This window comes from Asterias rubens, chromosome 13 (assembly GCF_902459465.1).
Source record: "Asterias rubens chromosome 13, eAstRub1.3, whole genome shotgun sequence".
In the NCBI taxonomy this organism is placed as follows: Eukaryota; Metazoa; Echinodermata; class Asteroidea; order Forcipulatida; family Asteriidae; genus Asterias; species Asterias rubens.
Window position 1 is genome coordinate 9,028,630 of NC_047074.1, and position 20,345 is coordinate 9,048,974.

Sequence of the window (20,345 nt, forward strand, 5' to 3'; positions counted from 1 at the left end):
TTTTTATAGACCAACTCGTCCAGGACAACATGTTCCTTTTTACCAGCCAAACAACAATAATTTATGTACAATCTGTGACTGTTATCCTGAGCTGCTTATTTCGGCTAAGCACAAAAGGTAATAATGCCAAGCATCGAGATCCGATCAATGGCTGGTTAACATAGAGGCTATAATTAATTGTGCATTTATATTTTTATTAATATTGAACAATAAGTTACTCCTGTTTGCTCGCAACATCAATAGTAAAAACAGTATTCATGGTGGATTTGCTTTTTTTGTTTTCGTTAGAGGTTTCCTTCTTCTGGGTTGAGGCAAAACGTCGACGCTTGGAGCAAAGATCCGCAATGGTGTAGAGGTAAGGATTGAGGGAGGAGTTTATGGGAAGGATGAAGACGACAACCCAGGCGTAGGTTTCTGGTGGTATCTCCACGATGCGACTTTGAGACAGGATACCCATGACTATCACTGGTGTCCAACATATGAAATCAGTCATGACTATCGCCGCCATTTTGATTGCCATGCGAACTTCATCGTCTCTACTTTTGTGACGTCGAACTCGCTTCATTGACATCTTGACGCTGACAAATATGGAAATATAGCATATGAGAATCACAGCGAAACAGAGCAGGTTGACGCCAAGAAAAAGCGCGATAGAGAAAAACCAAGAGGCGCGATATTCAGCAGCGTATGGTATTTCAACGGTTATGTTGGCGACTCCACCCGCATCAATTGTCTGGCTTCTTGTCTCATATCGCGCCACTTTTGTCATCAGTGGTAACCCAATGCATACGTCAGAGAGGCCATATAAATCTGAGCTCGAATCAAAAGCAAGTATGGTGGGAACCACGCCGACAATCAGGGTGCAAATCCATATCAAAGCGGAAATAATGCGACCCATCCGGGGACGAATGTGTCTACTGCTAAAAGGGAATACGATGGAGAGGAATCGATCGACGCTAATAAGAGTCAAGAAAAACACCGAAGCTTCGCTCGCAACAATGGAAATAAAGCCAGCTAACCTGCAAGGGTCACTTGTTTGCCACTCCGAGGATTGCTCAAAATAAGTGTCACCGTAATGAACATCAGCAATTGCAATGATCATCATGTACAAGCCCATAAGGGAATCGGAGGCGGCGAGGTTAAACACGAGAAGCGAGTGAACTTTCCGACTGTCTCGACCTGCAGTCTCTTCGCGGCATCTCCAGATCATGACGAAGATGTTGCCGACGAGGGCGCTTATCCCCAAGATCCACATGAAGATTTTTAAGACGAGGTTTGGCATGAGATTGCTGCACATGAACAAGGGAGGTTCCGGTTCCAACGTCTTACATTCAACGTTTTTATCTTTGAAGAAACAGCAAATACGGTGATCATCTACGTACCTATGTAATAATTTACAAACTCGTTTTAATGAAATGAAACATTACCTTTTTTTTTCTTTTTTTTTTATCTAGCTCCGTTCACTGGTGCCATATAGCGACCACGTCATCCCCTCAAATAGTGAATAACTTTCATGTAGACTCAGAGGGGCAATATTCTTGAAGTATACAATTTTAGTTAAGGAAATTTTACAGGATTGGTAAAGCTGGTAATTAGTCGCACACAGTGTCCCTGTTTGTTGCGAGCATTGTATGCATGAAATAATAAACCTGTGAGAATTTGGGTTTGACCCGTTGTGCGAATCGGGAGAGAATATTGAAAAACAACTCACATTGTTCAGCATGTAAATACATTGTCTTTAAAGGAACACGTTGCCTTGGATCGGTCGAGTTGGTCTTTGGAAAGCGTTTTTAACCGTTTGCTATAAATAGCATATGATTAGAAAGATTTACATGTAATGATCCACACAAGTATCACTCGAAATTGCGTGGTTTTCCTTTTACCTCGTCGGCCATTTATGGGAGTCAAATTCGGCCATTTATGGGAGTGAAGTTTTTTACTCCAATAAATGGCCGACCGTGTTAGTCCTCAAAGTAACATGAAAACCACGCAATTTCACGGCATATTATTTGTGTGGATCATTATATCTTTCTAATCATTATGTTATAACAAACGCTTTTCAAAGACCAACTCGACCGATCCAAGGCAACGTGTTCCTTTAATTCGTTGTAAAACAAACAACCAGCTCGTTTCCAAGAATTTTATATACCTTTTTTTCGAATTATGACTCTTTTTTTATAGGTGTTTGTTAAAAAAAAAATGTTATGAACTTCATAACCAGTAAAAACACTGGACACCTTTGGTAATTGTAAAAGAGCAGTCTTCTCACTTAGTGTATCTCAACATTATGCACAAAATAAACAAACCTGTTAAAAATTGAACTCAATTCGTCGTCGAAAAATGGATTTGACGCCCTTGTCACACGAAGTTGTGTGCTTTCAGATGCTTGAATTTGGGTCTCGAAATCAAATCTAAATATTTTAGTGGGAAATTACTTCTTGCTCGAAAACTACTTCAGAGCGAGGGAGCCGTTTCTCACATTGTTTTATACTATCCACAGTGCTCTCACTTGCTTGTTACAAAGTACGTTTTTATGCTAACAATTATTTGAGTAATTACCAAAAGTGTTCAGTGCCTTTATTTAAACAATGATGTTTTTATCCTGTAAAAATATCTTCATCTCAATTCCGTCATCTCTTTTCTCAGAAAAAAGGTAACATCACGCCCATTACATTTATTTAGAAAGACGTTAACTTTGTTGAATAGTCTTGTTTTGCTTTCTCAGGTTATAATGTATTGTTTCCCCGTTATCAAAAATACTCACAAATTTTTTAGATTTGTCTGGCCTACAAGTTCTTCAAATGCATTACGTTCAAACTTCAGTTGAGGTAAATTTCTGTCTTGCCGCACAAGAATTCTATAGAAAAATAAAAAAAAGGATATAGAGAAGAAAAAGCAACTATTTACAGACGACGCTTGATTAAAACTAAAAACAAAAAATTCGGCGTGACGTCAGATGTTCAGCGTATTGGAAAGTAAGCATGGGCTGATGTAGACTGGGCCCCTGTCTTTATCCGCAAGATAAAGACAGGTCGCTGCCGCTAGATCCAGTGACTCCATTGGATACAATTACGTGCAGTGACAAAGATGCCCAAGTTGATAGTCACTGCTCTCAAGCTCGCAAAGGAATTTGACTGCGTATCTATGTGAAATGACCGAGGGCAGAGGTCAAACTAAACGCCCGTTTTGCAATTTTTGTGGCAGGGCTCTGGCGTTATTCACGAGCCTCAAAGAACGACGTCAGACATTCAGGCGAGGGCTGATGGAGCTCGATTCAAAAGAGGGCGCTATAAGAAGAAACGTCTACGCAGTTCGCCTTTGAGGGACAGGATCTCCTGCCACACCGAGAAACAATACTTGGACGAGGAGACAGACTAATTGAATCCACATTTATTTTAAGGTTCGGTAATAGAAGTTGGTTGTACAACTATAAGTCCTTTGTAGAGTAGCGCCAGGAGCGCCGCTTGCGGCGGATACCGGCGCATTATTAAGTGTCCATTATTATTATTATTATTATTATTATTATTATTATTATTATTATTATTATTATTATTATTATTATTATTATTATTATTATTATTATTATATTATTATTATTATTATTATTATTATTATTATTATTATTATTATTATTATTATTATTATTATTATTATTATTATTATTATTATTATTATTATTATTATTATTATTATTATTATTATTATTATTATTATTATTATTATTATTATTATTATTATTATTATTATTATTATTATTATTATTATTATTATTATTATTATAAAATACTCACAAAGTATCCAATTGACTTAGTCCAGCAAATGCATTATTTCGAATTGTTTCCAGTGGAACATCAAAGATAGTTCTAGAATAGGAAATAATAGAACACAGATTAATAATAGTATTAAAATAATAAAATAAAAAACGGAAGAGAATTTTAAAAGAAGAAAATTTTAAAACTTATCCATTCCCTGAAGTTAAATGAACCAAACACTTTCAACACTAGCGGATTTACTTTAATGAACGCCCTTTCTGTCACCTCTAGATCTGAGGCCCCAGTCGGTACTTTCCCGAGTTCTTACAAAATCTACAGACAAGTCACTTAACCGGGATTCGAACCCATGACCATTGCCTTGCTTGATCAGATATGTTACAACTGGACCACCTAGCCACATATAGCCCGGTGGCTAGGGGCGGTTTGAATCATAATATCATGATTAAATAGGGCCCAACTCCTTCAATATCCTCATTGCTGTAGTGTATGACAACGAAGGATTTGGGTTTTTAGTGATCTGCAGCACAGGAGGATTTTGAAGGCTTTGGGACACTATGAGTTTGTATGAGGATGAGGTTTAAGAAGGACTTGGGCTATTAGGCAATTTTTACAAAGGAGGATTTTGAAGGTATTAGGTCTGATGTAGCTTGGCCAAAACAGGATTGTGAAGGTTTTGGGCTCTTACCGGTGGAGACATATTATTTTGTTTGGCAACTGAAATTTGTTTTGTTAGCTTGGTCATTGTTTTAGGGTTCACATGCATAGGGTGTTCATTGTATACCACACAGGCTTTGTAAACACACCATTCATGCCATTGGAATCTTTGGAATTTCTCAAGGGCATTGTCCTGGCCATAATACAGCTGGGCACTTCCATTTGGTTGAGGGTAATATTATGTAAAATTATAAATTGATTTCAATAACAATAAGCCAAATTCAGTGAGGTACATAGGTCAATGGGTATCAACAATATGAAAGTTTATGTGATTTTAATATCAATGAAGAATTATGTAATAACTAAGTGCTGATTCCCGATGAAAGTCAGTGCAGATTGCTACTCCTCCCCTGTCTACTTCAGACAACCATTGAGTTAGCATGTCGTCAAGAGAAGCGGCGAGCACTACAGCAGTCTTTGACTCAAGAGGAGTCCGAAGTGTTTACGAGAGCTGCCATGGGGAAGAATAAAGGGAGAGTGTATAAAGGTGCAATCAGAGAGAAAGGAAGAGGGAAAGAACCCCTACCAAAGGCAAAAGATGGAGGTTTTTTGCGTCGTCAGGCTGAGGCAAAAAGACAGGAGTTAAGAAGTGTCGTCTACACCAGTGCCAAAGCTGCTGGTGTCCGTTTGGGGAAAAGATACCGGGCAGTTGTAAGCTCCTCTGAGAGTGAGGACGAATACCTGGACCAGGCGGTGGGAGCGATGATGGCGGACGACCAGTGTGCAGAGTCATCTAGGCAGACCGATAGCAGTGTTGTAACCGACTGGTTTGGAAGTCATGATGAGGATGAAGAAGAAAGTGATGGTGATGACGGTGATGATCCTGGCCAGGATTATTGGGGTGATGAAGATGGGAATGATCCCGACGTCTCTGATTCGGATGATGATGAAGACGATGAAGAGGAGTACAAGGCCGATGAAGATGAGGAGGACGAAGAGGATGAAGAGGAAGACAGTGACATCCCTGAGCCTGCCCCAAAGGCAAGAAAGAAACAACAGACACCAAAGGAAAATGTCAAAAGAAGAAGAAGAGTGGCAGAGCCAGAGTCTGACAACGACCCAGAGCCTCCCATCGCACAAGCACGAAAGCCGCTCGGTGCTTGCTTCAAGCGTTCCTCATCGGCCCTGAAGTATTTCTTGGAGTTTTTCCCGCTGAGTTTGTTCCTGCTTATAGTCAAGTGGACAAACATGAAGATAAGAGCAGCGGGAAAAAAGGCAACCAACGTAGCGGAGATTCGGGCTTGGTTTGGGCTACACATCCTCATGGGACTGATCAAGCAGGCCAACTATAGGAACTACTGGTCGACCCACCCAGCTCTGAGGAATAACCTGATTTCTGCAACCACGGTTCAACATACTCAACACCTTTCTGGCCTGCAATGACCCAGACAAGGATCCATCCTACTTCGACAAGGCCCACCAGTACAGATACAAGAAAAGACACCCCCTCTACCCACTGGAGCCAATATGGGAGTGTGTCCGACAACAATGCCTCCACAAATACAACCCGGGAAAGAACTTAACGATCGATGAGGCAATGATTAAATATCGAGGCTTCAAGGCATCAGTAAAGAAGTTTTTTATGCCGCTAAAACCTATCAGAGCTGGCTTTAAGGTCTACATCTTCGCAGAATCAACAACTGACGCTATACTTAACTTCATCGTTCATCCATGGAACAACAACAAGCCGACAAAGATGACAGCTATCGCTCTGAAAGTAGCCAAACACCATCTTGAGCGCTACCACAACATCTTTACCGATAGGTTGTATACGTCAGTGGAACTTGCTGAGCTGCTCCTAACCAAAAACACCTACCTCACCGGCGCAGTGAAGAGCACAAGTAGAAGACTCCCCAAAGACTTCATCAACTCAGAAAAAAATCCCAACCAACAGCGGATGAAGAACATGGCGAAAGTTCCCCGGGGCACATTTTACAGCAGGCAGAATGGCCAGATGGTGGTGACGGCATGGAAAGACAGCAGAATCATGCTCACACTGTCTACCTGTCATCAAGGCTGGCGTGACCCAGATATCCACACCCTCACCCGCAAGATACCGGACGACATCACTGCCCGAAGAGTAGCCAAGATAATTGCTGCTCCCCCCCCCCTCAGGTATGTATTTTCCCTGTACCTTTCATCAGATGCTGTCATTACATTGCATTGTGTGTTGTATTTATATTGGAAGTGGTAACAATTTTTCCTCTTTTTCATCTTTAGGTGTGTGACTACACAAAGTACATGCGCGGAGTGGACAGAAGTGATCAACTCCGTGCCTATCACACATGTTCCCGCAAATCACAATATGGGTGGAAAAAGATACTATACTTCATAGTGGATATCGCCAGGGTCAACGCCTACATAGCGTACAAGCAGCATCACCATATCAATGCTCAGTCCACTGAGGACAGTGATGTCAGTGATGTGCCAGCACCGTCAAAGCCCCTCACACACAGCCAATTCGTCCTGTCTTTGGCCATGGACTTCATCGATGGCTACGCCGACAGCTCAAGCCACCGTCAGAGCAAGGTATCGCTACCTGTCGCTCAACACAACATAGGTGGCCCAACCTCATCAAAGATGCCAGGGCTCTACCCCATGATGGAAAAAGAGAAGGAGTAAGAGACGGATACCAGATAGAAGGCCAAGAGCAAGAAGTACGAGGAAGAAGAGCAAGAGGAGAAAAGTAGTAAAAAAGAAGACGTCCCCCACTGTACATAAAGAGAACCCGAGAGCTAGAAAAAGTAGCAGACCGAGAGAGGAGAAAAAGAGAATCTCCGACCTGTAAATAAAAGAAGTCTCCCACTGTACATACAACCCCCCCCCCCCCCCCCCGAAAAAAGAAAAGAAAAAAAAAAGGCAATGATGACATCAGGATATTTTTCAATCTGAGTGGGCGATGAACTTATGGTACGGACGCCACCCTAAAATATCTGTTGACTGAGCCAAGAAAAAACAAAAAGAACCTATTCAAAATGGCGCAAATATCAAATATAATACACCAAGGGCCCCAACAGAGCTCTAAACTAAATCATAAACACATAAGGATTTAGAAGGATTTGGGATAGTATGTTCATTTACAATAAGGAGAAGGATATTGAAGGATTTGGACACTTTAGGTTTACGACAACTTCAAACTGAAGGATATTGAAGGACTTGGGCAGTATGTTTCCGAAGGGTTTGGTCTGTTAGGGTTAAAGACACTGGACACTATTGGTAATTGTCAAAGACCAGTCTTCTCACTTGGTGTATCTCAACATATGCATAAAATAACCAACCTGTGAAAAATTCAGCCCAATTGGTCGTCGAAGTTGAGAGATAACTATGAGAGAAAAAAATACCCTTGTCACATGACGTTGTGTGCTTTCAGATGCTTGATTTCGAGACCTCAAGTTCTAAATCTGAGGTCTTGAAATCAAATTCGTGGAAAATTACTTCTTTCTCGAAAACTACGTCTTTTCAGAGGGAGCAGTTTCTCACAATGTTTTATACTATCATCCTTTCCCCATTACTCGTTACCAGGTACGGTTTTATGCTAATAATTATTTTGAGTAATTACCAATAGTGTCCACTGCCTTTAAGCAGCGGGCACCGCAAATATTTAATAGATGTTAATCGGAGATAAAGAATACAATAATTTATATCACATAACTCGGGAAAGTACTGAGGATCGCTTGAATCCAATACCAAAAAGATACATGAACTTACATCCCCTTTAGGCTGGGCATTTCATTAAATGTAAACTGTTGCAGCTCAATCAATGACGTGTTGGACAGATCTCTGTTGACAAAGACATTAAAGCCATTATACACTTTCGGAACAGAAAAAAATTAAATAAAAGTTTACAGATTTACAAATAACTTACAGGGTTTACAGAAGGTAATGGTAAAAAACTTCTCTTGAAATATTATTCCATGAAATGCTTTACTTTTTGAAAAAACGTTAAAACAATTATCAATTCTCGACATCGAGAAAATTCCTAATGAAAATGTATGGAGCAACAATGCAAAACCACGGTGAACGCTCAGGTTGGCTGATTAATGTTCTTGCTATTAACCTGTGCAATACGCTTACATTTTAAGCAATTTTGTTGATCGTCTTCGGACAACACATGGGACCAATGGCTTTACGTCCCATCCGAAGGAAGAAGCAATGGTTTCAAGTGTCTTGCTCAAAGGACACAAGTGTCACGGCTGGTGACTCGTGGCTTCGGAATGTCCAGTTTAATAGGAAACATTGTCTTCACTTACGCTGCACTACACCAGGGCATTCGTGTAAAGGCCCGGTGTGGCGGTTTCAACTTTCCGCCGTGTTCAGTTTTCCGACTGACCAAATACGGTAACATTACGTCATGCGATGCCTGCGCACAGCAAGCAAAAGTAGTCAATTTTTAGTGCTGTATGAGTCATCCGTGTTACTCTCCGGTAGCTGTAGTCATGGCGGCGTCCACGAGTACAACGAGCGGCGAACGCGTGGATCGTATGAGAGAATTTGGTGTGGCAGAAGCAGTGTGACCTGCTTACAGCTGTACGCATGAATACGTGTAAAGATGGGGCAAGAGAATGTGACTAAACAGAAAAGAATCGTAATAATAAACAATTTGGGGTCACTGAGAGAAACAGTACTCGCCAGGGTACTCGCGGCTGTATTTTTGTCTGGGGTACGTCATCCGGAAAACTGAACACGCCGGAAAGCTTAAACCGTTCCAACAACGTGGTGAAATGTCCGGCTACGTCTCCCGGAAAACTGAACACGGCGGAAGACTGAAACCGCCACACCGGTCACACAGGCCCCAATAACGAGAACGACAACGAGCACGATAAAAATGCACGCCCTCGATTGGTTGAATGAGCGTGGGCGTATTCTGCATGGAGCAATTTAACCAATCGAGGGCGTGCATTTTTATGGTACTTAAAAGAAAGAAAAAAAAAGAGTTAGTTTGTTATTATTATAGTGCTGATATCATGTAATACTCACAGCCACAATAAGTAGTCCAAACCTCTGAAGGTGGTTTGTGTTATTTCAGATATATCGTTGTTCTTCAAAGACCTGTACGTATATTTGAAAGAAAGGTAACTAGTTTTAATGTTTCCTTTTTTTTCCTTTTTTTTTTTTATAAAGTGCGAATAGATTATACATGCGTCTTTTTCCCGTGGTAGTTATTATATTGCTGCTGAAGGATAAAAGAAACCAGAAGTCAAAACTCTGTATGGAACAAGAAATTGCTCTTGCGAACCGTAACAACGTGCTTACACTTACGCATAATTTTGCTAAAAGACAATACAATAAGTGTTGTTGCTGTGAGTTGGTACGCAGATGCCACGTTTTTGCCCTCCTTGTCTTAAAGACACTATTGGTAATTACTCAAAATAAATACTGACATAAAAAAAACCTGGGGAGATATTGGTAGTGTAAAACCTTGCGAGAAACGGCTCCCTCTGAAGTAACGTAGTTTTCGAGAAACAAGTAATTTTCCACGAATTTGATTTCGAGACCTCAGATTTAGAATTTTGAGGTCTCGAAATCAAGCATCTGAAAGCACACAACTTCGTGTGACAAGGTTTTTTTTTTTTATAGTTATCTCGCAACTCCGACGACCAATCGAGCTCAAATTTTCACAGGTTTGTTATTTTATGCATTATGTTGAGATACACCAAGTGAGGAGATTGGTCTTTGACATTTACCAATGAGGGCAAAAATTATTTTGAGTAATTACCACTAGTGTCCACTGCCTTTAAGAAATGTATATTACGCTTACATTATTATCGTTTTCAACAGTCGGTTTATATTAGCGTGCAATACATTGAGCTTCATAGTCTGACTTAACATTATCAACACCACGCCAATCATTTCCAAATAAACAACCAGGGCACTGCTTGCAGCTATTGTACCAATACACCGAAGAACAGAAGTCGATATTGTAAACAACAAGGCTAAGATAACTGCTACAACTGCTACAATTCCTATTATATGGAAATTTCTGGATAGCTGGTCAGTGAAAGATTTAGTCTTCAGCAAACAAAAATGAAACTTTTATTTCTTTAAACGGAAGGTACACGTTTGGTAATTGTCAAAGACCAGTCTTCTCACTTGGTGTTTCCCAACATAAGCATAAAATAACAAGCATGTGAAAATTTGAGCTAAATTGGTCATTGAAGTTGCTAGAAAATGATGAGAGAAAAAAAACACACTTGTCGGACGAATTTGTGTGCTTTCAGATAGGAATAAATGACTTCTAGCTAGAAGTCTTTGATTATTTTAGTGATAAATTACCTCTTTCTCAAAATCTATGCTAGTTCAGAGGGAGCCGTTCCACACAATGTTTTATACCATCAACAGCTCTCCAATGCTCGTTACCCACTCAGTTTTTAAGATAATATTTGTTTTGATTAATTACTAAACGTGAACCTTCCCTTTAACGAAGAAAAAATGGGTGGAGCACTGGCTGCATAAAAACCCATCTCAATAACTCGGCAATGGCATCATGCAAGGTTAAGGAGCTCTGTAAAAATGAGTTAACATTTGTTTTAAACACTTACAGCACTTTGAGGTTCCTCAATGCCTTAAAAGTTCCTGGTTCAAGCGAAAAGATGTTTACTCCAGATAGTTGCCTTTATGAAGATAAAATAGGGGGAAAAGCATTGTGTTTCATAAAACAATAGTATTAATTAATATTAACAATAATAATATAAACAAAAACTATATAACAAAGCGCAGTAATGCTGCAAAACGGCCTTAAAGTGCTACACGCTGGATGGACCACGCGACCCTTCATCTACTTACAACAACTTTGTGGTCACGGCGACTCCTGACAAAAGTGTGCTGTTGCTGTTCCATCCATTTGCGCATGTGACGTTCAACTCACCCTCCCGGTAGTTACATTCGCAATCAGCAGGACACTTTTTCACATCTACGGCAGAACGAAAAGAGAAGAAAAACCAAGTACAACACAAGAGACACAATATAGATCAAACAATGGACACACGCCAGTAGCGGCCATGCGCCACAGACAACTCTCAACCAATGGTAGGTCTGCCATTGACCTCTGTGAGAGAGCTGTTTTATCTTTTGACGTCATATCTCAAGGAGTAATTTTGAGACATTGAATAGTCAAACATTTACATCGATTCAGTTTATGGTAAATATCATGTGGTATTTCGATTGGCTTCAAATGTACACCCATGTATGTGAAGCACTGTGTGGGTTCGAATCCCCAGCCGTGACACATAACCATTGCTTCGTCCTTCGGATGGGACGTAAAGCCGTTGGTCCCATGTGTTGTGTAAATACATGTAAAAGAACCCAGTGCACTTATCGAAAAGAGAAGCGGGTTCGCCTCGGTGTTCCTGGCTGACAAGGCAGCATATTGCGCCACAGCACCTTGGTGCTTAAGGATTAGGTCTTATAGCTCAAAATTCGCCCCACTCCTTGCAGTAATAATACCTGGCGCTTTGTATCCTTTGGCAAAAGGCGCGTTATAAATACGGTTATTATTATTATTATTATTAATGCTCTAGAATGGCAGAAGTCGTTGGTTTGAATCCAACCCGAGTTATATGCCTATTATTCTTTTCACAGAACCCGGAAAAAAATAATGAATGTACAGTGCTAAGGTAGTGACACGGGTAAAAGAAAATTATGATAAACAAACTTTCTGCTTTAAAGAGTCTTTGTACTTTTTGTAACACAAAATATAATGTCCACAGATTTACTTACTTTTATACAGTTTGAGGATAATAGTAGAAATGTTACTTAAAAATATTACTTAATGAGGTGATATAATTTTTGAGACCTGAGCAAAACAATTTCACAAAAATACGCTTTACATGCTGAAATAATGTTCGTCTCATGAGACAAAAACTGTCTATTCGTGACTTGTTTTACTCATTTCTAAAAACTATAGCACCTCAGCAAGTTATTTTTTAATTCAGCTTTCTACCACCATAATCTGCAAACTGTGTGGGAGACCTGCTTAAACGAAATTAATGTCTAGTCGTGAACTTTGCTGTATTTCATTTAGAATGTTTTCAATTAGAAAGGAAATCCAGTCACATGACTATAAATATATTTTAATTGTGTAAAAAAAAATAAAAATTGAATACCCTTATCCAGAGCTTTTCTGAAAGATTCGCGAAAAGCTCCGTTACGTAATCACTCATGTTGCGTCATAGTTAAGAGGTCCAATTTGTATAGCCGCTTTGTTGCAGCGCGGAGGTATAACAAAGCAAACTTCCAGACATGACGTCAAAGTATTGTCCTTTTGACGTGCGCCGTCAACGGCAGAAGTGTGTTTAGTTGTTCAAAACCTTGAGGTTGGGGACTGATTTTTTAATCGAAAATTGCGGAAAAATAAGAGGTGTACACATATCAAAATTACATTTAAATGGTGAACAAACGTTTTACAACAAGTTAAAACAGAATTTCCGTTAAAAAGCATTCCGCTCAAGTAGCTGTTTAAAGGCAGTGGACACTATTAGTAATTACTCAAAATAATTATTGGCATAAAACCTTACTTGGTGACGAGTAATGGGGAGAGGTTGATGGTATAAAACATTATGAGAAACGGCTCCATCTGAAGTGCCATAGTTTTAGAGAAAGACGTAATTTTTCACAAATTTAATTTCGAGACCTCAGATTTAGAACTTGAGGTCTTGAAATCAACCATCTAAACGCTCACAACTTCGTGTGACAAGGGTGTTTTTTTCTTTCATTATTATCTCGGAAGTTCGATGACCGATTGAGCTCGAATTTTCACAGGTTTGTTATTTTATGCATATGTTGAGATACACAAACTGTGAAGGCTAGTCTTTGACAATTACCAATAGTGTCCACTGCCTATAATATATATCTGTGGACATTGTGTTTTGTGTCCTACAAAAAGTACCCTGACCCGTTGGGCCAAAGTACTCGTATGCTTGTCTACATTGATGCTATGTCTTACCGCATTCAGTTTCATCGTCCATGGCGGGGCAATCGAAATTGCCATCGCAGACCTTCGCTACAGACACGCATCGAGAGCTGCTGATGTAACCATTTGGTGATGGCGACGGGGATGGTGAACTATTACTGCTGTCTAAACTGGAACTCGGTGTCGAACTCGGTGTCGAACTCGGTGTCGAACTCGGTGTCGAACTCGGTGTCGACGGCAAGGATATTCCGGGTGATATTACGGACGAAGACAAAAGCCTGTCACACTTGTATGCATCGGGACACACGACATCATCTGATAGATTGAAAAGGCAGGGAATACTGTTTTTGGTGATTACAAAAGACCAATATCCTCACTTGGTGATCCCAACATATTATTAATTTCAAACCTATGGAAAAGTGGGCCTAATTGGTCATCAAAATTGCAAGAAAGAAAATAATAAAAGAAACACCCTCATTTCATCAAAATGAGTGCTTTCAGATGTGTGAGAAAGGCTTCATATGCCCCAAGCTTTCTTTTATTCAAAATGTTCAGGTTTTTTTTTTTTCTTAAACTATACATTTCTCAAAAAGGGGGGTCGTTTCCAACAATGTTTTATTATTTTAACATTTCCAGATTTCGTGGTGGGAGTAATTTTCGGAGTGTTCTACCTGCCCAAATTTTTTTTGAGAACACAGGCTAGTATTTTTTTATTATTTTATTTTTTTATTCATTTGTATTGCTCAGTCAAAGTTCTATTTTGTGAATTGTACTTTTGGTAAGCTTTTTGAAGTGTTTTGCTGGTGTGAAATGTAACCTTTTTTTTAATAGGGAAAATAATAAAACTAACATCTAATCCATCTTTTCTCTAGATACCAAAAAAAAAATCATATCTCTCTGCAACCTACACTGAATCTAGTTTGAGTTTAAAGGCACCGGACACGTTTGGTAATTGTCCAAGACCAGTGTTCTCACTTCAGCTTATCCCAATGTATGCACAATTAATGAACAAACCTGAAAAATGTTGGTCTTAATATTGGTCACCGATTTCGCAATAGAACAATGGAAGACCAAACATTCCTTGTGCGTGTGCTATCAAATGCATAATAAAAGGCTTCAGCTGATTTTGATTTTTATATTTGAGTGAAAAATGTCCTCTTTATTAAAAACTACTTCACGGAGGGGGCCTTTTGTTACAATGTGTTGTACTACTACATTGCTTGTTACAAAGTAAGTTTTTATACAAAAACACATTTTTTTTGTGTAATTACTAATACTGTCTTTACAGGCAATGGACACTATTGGTAATTACTCAAAATAGTTTTTGGCAGAAAACCTTTCTTGGTGACGAGTAATGGGGAGAGGTTCATGGTATAAAACATTGTGAGAAACGGCTCCCTCTGAAGTGCCATAGTTTTCGAGAAAGAAGTAATTTTCCACGAATTTGATTTCGAGACCTCAGATTTAGAACTTGAGGTCTCGAAATCAACCATCTAAACGCACACAACGTCGTGTGACAATGGCTATTTTTCTTTCATTATTATCTCGCAAGTTCGATGACCGATTGAGCTCAAATTTTCACAGGTTAGTTATTTTATGCATATGTTGAGATACACCAACTGTGAAGGCTAGTCTTTGACAATTACCAATAGTGTCCACTGTCTTTAAGTGAAATGTTTCAATGACCTACCGCAATCATACTCGTCTCTGTTATTTCGGCAATCGTTGAAACCGTTGCATTTGGCGGTCGGGTCGATGCAGATCCCATTACCACAATCAAAGTCGGCCACATCGCAATCTGTAACTCATAAGTAATACTCAACAATATTGTCATACATTTTCTTTACTGATTCAACATTGGCATCAGTTTCCATGTAAATCAGTTAAAGCCATTGGACCCTTTCGGTTCAGAAAAAAAAATAATCACAGATTTACAAATAACTTACAGGGTTTACAGAAGGCAATGGTGAAAGACTTCTCTTGAAATATTATTCCATGAAATGCTTTACTTTTTGAGAAAACAGCAAAACACAAATTCTCGTTAACGAGATTACGGATTTATTTTAAACACATGTCATGACACGGCGAGACGCGCGGAAACAAGGGTGGGTTTTTCCGTTGTTTTCTCCCGACTCCGATGACCGATTGAGCCTAAATTTTCACTGGTTTGTTATTTGATATAGAAGTTGTGGTGCACAAAGTGTGGGCCTTGGACAACACTGTTTACCGAAAGGGTCCAATGGCTTTAAAGGGATGCTGCAGTGAATTAAAATAAAACAGTTAATTTTGCTGTCATTTATTTCTGATATATGTATTGAACATCAATAAAATGTGTTTTGTTTTTTTCCCGACATATCTCACTTGCGTAATTAGCGAATAAGTCATGGCCCCCCCTTTTTTTGATTGTTACCGCCCCCTACCATCGACGTCACGTCGGGAAAAAGAGTCTGGTCCCTAACTACACGCGCCTAGGTGCCTGGCCACACAGTGCACACGTCTCTGTATGCACACAGCCAGGGGGCCCGACAGCTCGGGTTCCCGACATGACGTCACGTTCATGCTCCCTTTTAGGGGCGGGGTGGGTTCCCCTAATCTCTTGAAAACCATTTTTAAAATACTTGCGCATTTAATAAAAAATATAAAAACAATATTTCAGGTTTAAAAAGTCAATCGTTTAAATTATTTAAAAAAACACTGCAGCCACCCTTTAAGCGATTAAAGGTTTGCCATTTAAACCTTGCTTTTTTGACTAGGGCAACGTCGGGAATGTCGTTTTCACAACTAAAGTTATCAGCCGCATTGCAATCTGTTACTAATAAATAACACGAATTAGTCAAGTTGTTTTCTTATTTACTATTTTTGACATTGACACCAGTTGTAATGTTAATCAGTAACTAACAACAGGTTTGCCACTTAAAACTTGAATTACCAGAGCCATTGGTATGCATTTTCACAATCAAAACACCCACATTGCAATCTGTAACTAATAAAAACCACCAAATGATACATTTGCTTTCTTATTTACTATTTTGACATAGACATCCCTTCATCAGGAACTGATTAGAGGTTTTCCACGGGAATGTCATATGGTCAACACCAGCCTCGTTCCCAGGGTTGATCGATCTCGCCGCGTCATTTTTTCCCCAGCATGCCTTGCTCGATCATAACCCCTGGAGTGCGTTTTTGCGACCCCAACCAAAAACTGAATACACGTACGCAGATCTAGCGGGTGATACGGCGCGCTGGCCATGGTAGCGAGGTTGGCTCAACACCCCCTCGGCTTTGACACCTCGAACAGCTTACCTTCCTTATCTACATCGAGATGATGTATCAAAAAGAAGAATCCCCGATGAGCCCCCGACAGGTCACTGGTGAATGTTACGCTGACAGAGCCTTTATAGACAAGCCTCCTAATCTTGATATCTGTACCAGTAAGTTCGAACACTGTTAAAGCAGGGTGGTCCCCGAGGTAAAATCTCACAAAATCAAATCCGTCTTCGAGAGCGAACTCCACAACTTTAAAGACCAGTGAGGACGACATGCCTGAAATGACGCCCCATGTGCAATAAGTGACTAACGGGTAAGGGCTTGGAAACGCAGGAGAAGTGAAATTGATTTGCTCTTCGAGGACAAAAATATACCGGATTCCACAGTTGCCTGAAACACAAACACAACATACAACATTTTTATGACCGAGATTTCTGAACCATTTATTGTCACGGCAGAGTGGTCAAGCCAATAGAAAATGAAACCGGGGTTCATCAACCGGGATTCCTCCGGGATAAAGGAGTCCCGACAGTATCCCGGTTTCCTACCGGGACCCCGGTTGAGTTTAATAATTCGCATGACTCGGGAATCCCCGGCGGGATAATTCATAACCGGTATCCCAGTTTGATTTTTTTTTTTAGTTTAGAAATTGTCTGCCATGAAAATTGATTTATCAGACTGTAACTGACAAGTTAAAAAGTACATAAACCAGGCTGTCGTTTGTGTCGTAATAAAGACCCACTGGAACGAAAGCGGCAACCATTGCTGACATTTATTTTAAAATGTTCAGTCAATACAGAACATGTATAGAGTAGTCACTTTGCATCCACCTAGACAATACATCTTCACAGCATGTTCCATCGAACTCAAGCAAAACGTCAACAGAGTTTGTTTGTGCATCTCAACATGCACAAAATAACAAACCTGTGAAAATTTGAACTCAATTGGTCGTCGAAGTTGCGAGGTAATAAAAGAAGAAAATACACCCTTGTAACACAAAGTTGTGGGCTTTCAGATGCTTGATTCGTTTTATATTATAAACAGCTCTCTATTGCTTCATTCCAGCGGAGTGTTTATGCTAAGAATTTTTTTGAGTAATTACCAATAGTGTCCAGTGCCTTTAACAATGCTGGCACAGCCTTGAATAAAATAATAAAAACAACAAACCCACACAAGGAGATAGTATTCCATTATATTGTTCAACTCACCGTTATCACAATTCTCATCAGACCCATCTTTACAAGTAGTGTAATCATTGCACGATTCCTCCATGCCAAGACACACAGTTCCAGCTGAAGTATACTTGCAGGAAAACTCATCGTTTCGACAAACACCTGTTGCTGTTTTTTAAAAGATAAAATCCTCAATAAAAAACAAGCACTCGACGTTTCGCAGTTGATTTTATTTGTTTATTCGCAAATTCTTTTGGTTCTTTTTGATTTCCACTATTAAATGCAGGATATAATTTTGGTTATTGTCAAAGGGACGTATCCTCACTTTGTGTACCCCCAAAAATGCATCAAAAATCAACTCGTGAAAATGTTTGGCTGACATGGTCATTGAAGTTTTAAAAAAATAATGGAAGAAAAAACACCCTCTGTTGCATAGAATTGTGTTTCCTCTCAGCTGCCCGAAGAAGGGAAGGCGACATGCCCGAAGCCCTTCTCGGATAAATTGAAATAAATTGTGTTTATATTTCACATACATAGTATGCCCCATGATACTTTGAATTAGGAAAAACCGGCTCAATTAGCAAAAAAATGATGATATAGAAAACAACACTTCTGAGTTAGGCTGTTTTGCCATGTAGGCCCCAGAGGGTCAACCACATGTGTCCGTTGAAAACGCTATTATACACAGTATTGCTAATACTCACAGTTCGGATATATCTGCGATATCTTGCATGAAAATCCCTGTTTAGTAAAATAATTGGATTCATCACTTTGGAAATACGCCCAGGCTTCTGAGGTTTGGGTCAGGACACGGACGCTGCTTAGCGTGCCCGTTAAAGTCACAATGGTGGATGCCTCGTCCGGGGAATTGGCCCCGTTGCCAACGACGAGTTTGTCGTCGCGTTGCTCCAGGTCAAGGAGGGAAAATTCTAGGGAAATTACGGCGTCTGCGTCGGCGGTGATGAGCCAGAAGCACCGAAGATAATTCGGATAGTTCTCTGGATAATTTGGTGATAACAAGAGCGCCGAAGTTTGGGTTCCGTTCTGCAGCACAATTTCAGTTTTCCCACATGGCACTGTGAATGATAAAGATGCATTGGTATATAAGCGACATTCTCCTGAAGACGAGCAGAGTATACTGTTCGAAATGTCGAGACCAAACCGGCTCTTTCAGAGCCAACACTCACCCTAAGGGATTTACACATGGTTGTACCCGCAAGCTTACTATTTATATTATAGTTTCTTCTTATATAAGCATATATGCATATCTTTACAGATTTAAAGTTGTCGTCACTGTCACTATTTGAAATATTTTTAAAACTCAGTAAAATCCTGAGTTTTATAAGTATTTCAAATAGTAACAGGGGAGTTGTTATTAAATAAATCCAGTTAAGCGTATTTTTAGCCCTATACATTTCAGGCAATGACAGAAAGGACGCCTCATAAGTTATACAAATAATCAAAAGGAGGTTGTTCATTGTGGATTTCTGTGCGCTGCGTGTACAAATCAGGGACAAATTTCAGGAACAAATTTGCTTAAGCACGAAAATAACTCGCTTATTTTACACATGTTACTGGCAAAAATGTCATGCCATTATACATTGCTTGTGACTGGTATTTAGCTAATGTTAACTTAGCATAACAATTGAGTGGAGTCTTGGCCGGTAATCTGATTTTACTAAGCAAGGATTTCTGTTGCTCTATGAAATTGGGCCCTGTGCTTTCCTTCATCCGTTTACTTCTTTAAGATGGTGGCTGGAAAACGGCGAAGCATCAGCCTTCATCCGTTTACTTCTTTAAGATGGTGGCTGGAAAACGGCGAAGCATCAGCCTTCATCCGTTTACTTCTTTAAGATGGTGGCTGGAAAACGGCGAAGCATCAGCCTTCATCCGTTTACTTCTTTAAGATGGTGGCTGGAAAACGGCGAAGCATCAGGTTTATGAACTGCATCACGCTTTAATTGTTTAGTGGTCGCACATTATAAAGGCGTTTAAGGGTAAACAACAACTTTTTTTTAACGCTTAATCAGCATTCTTAACCTACAGCTTTGATTTTATTTCAATACAATTATTAAAAAAATTACTTGTGTTTTTGTTTAAAAAGCTAAAAACGCACTTCATAAAAGTTGTAGTTAAAGGCAGTGGACACTATATTGGTACCTGTCAAAGACCCGTCTTCTCACTTGCTGTATCTCAATATATGCATAAAATAACAAACCTGTGAAAATTTGAGATATGAATGAAAGAAAAAAACATCCTTGTCACACGAAGTTTTGTGCGTTTTCGAGACCTCGTCCTGATTTCGAGACCTCAAGTTCTAAATCTGAGGTCTCGAAATCAAATTCGTCGAAAATTACTTCTTTCTCGAAAACTATATGGCACTTCAGAGAGAGCCGTTTCTCACAATGTTTTATACCATCAACCTCTCCCAAATACTCGTCACCAAGAAAGGTTATATTATGCTAATACTTATTTTGAGTAATTACCAATAGTGTCCACTGCCTTTAATAT

At 39.6% G+C, this 20,345-nt stretch overlaps 1 protein-coding gene across 1 annotated transcript; it reads right to left on the minus strand.

Annotated features, from left to right (window-relative positions):
* Positions 1–214: 214 nt before the first annotated feature.
* On the minus strand, positions 215–19,312 carry LOC117298693 (G-protein coupled receptor GRL101-like). The gene is made up of 13 exons (XM_033782011.1): positions 19,288–19,312; positions 18,605–18,910; positions 17,871–18,002; positions 16,699–17,052; positions 15,086–15,193; positions 13,429–13,710; positions 11,271–11,397; positions 11,027–11,098; positions 9,465–9,536; positions 8,196–8,267; positions 3,792–3,863; positions 2,765–2,857; positions 215–1,382 (listed from the first exon to the last, which is right to left on the minus strand). The coding sequence occupies exons 1-13, from the start codon at positions 19,310–19,312 to the stop codon at positions 215–217; spliced, it is 2,883 nt and encodes a 960-aa protein (XP_033637902.1).
* Positions 19,313–20,345: the final 1,033 nt, after the last annotated feature.

Excerpts from the sequence above, each read along its gene's own strand:
- LOC117298693 (XM_033782011.1), bottom strand. The coding sequence starts at position 19,312 with ATGAACAACCTCCTTTTGATTATTT. Across the intron at positions 18,003-18,604 it reads AGCCTGGGCGTATTTCCAAA|CAACAGGTGTTTGTCGAAAC; the intron begins GTGATGAATCCA and ends TTTAAAAAACAG. Across the intron at positions 13,711-15,085 it reads CAGAGACGAGTATGATTGCG|ATGATGTCGTGTGTCCCGAT; the intron begins GTAGGTCATTGA and ends TCAATCTATCAG.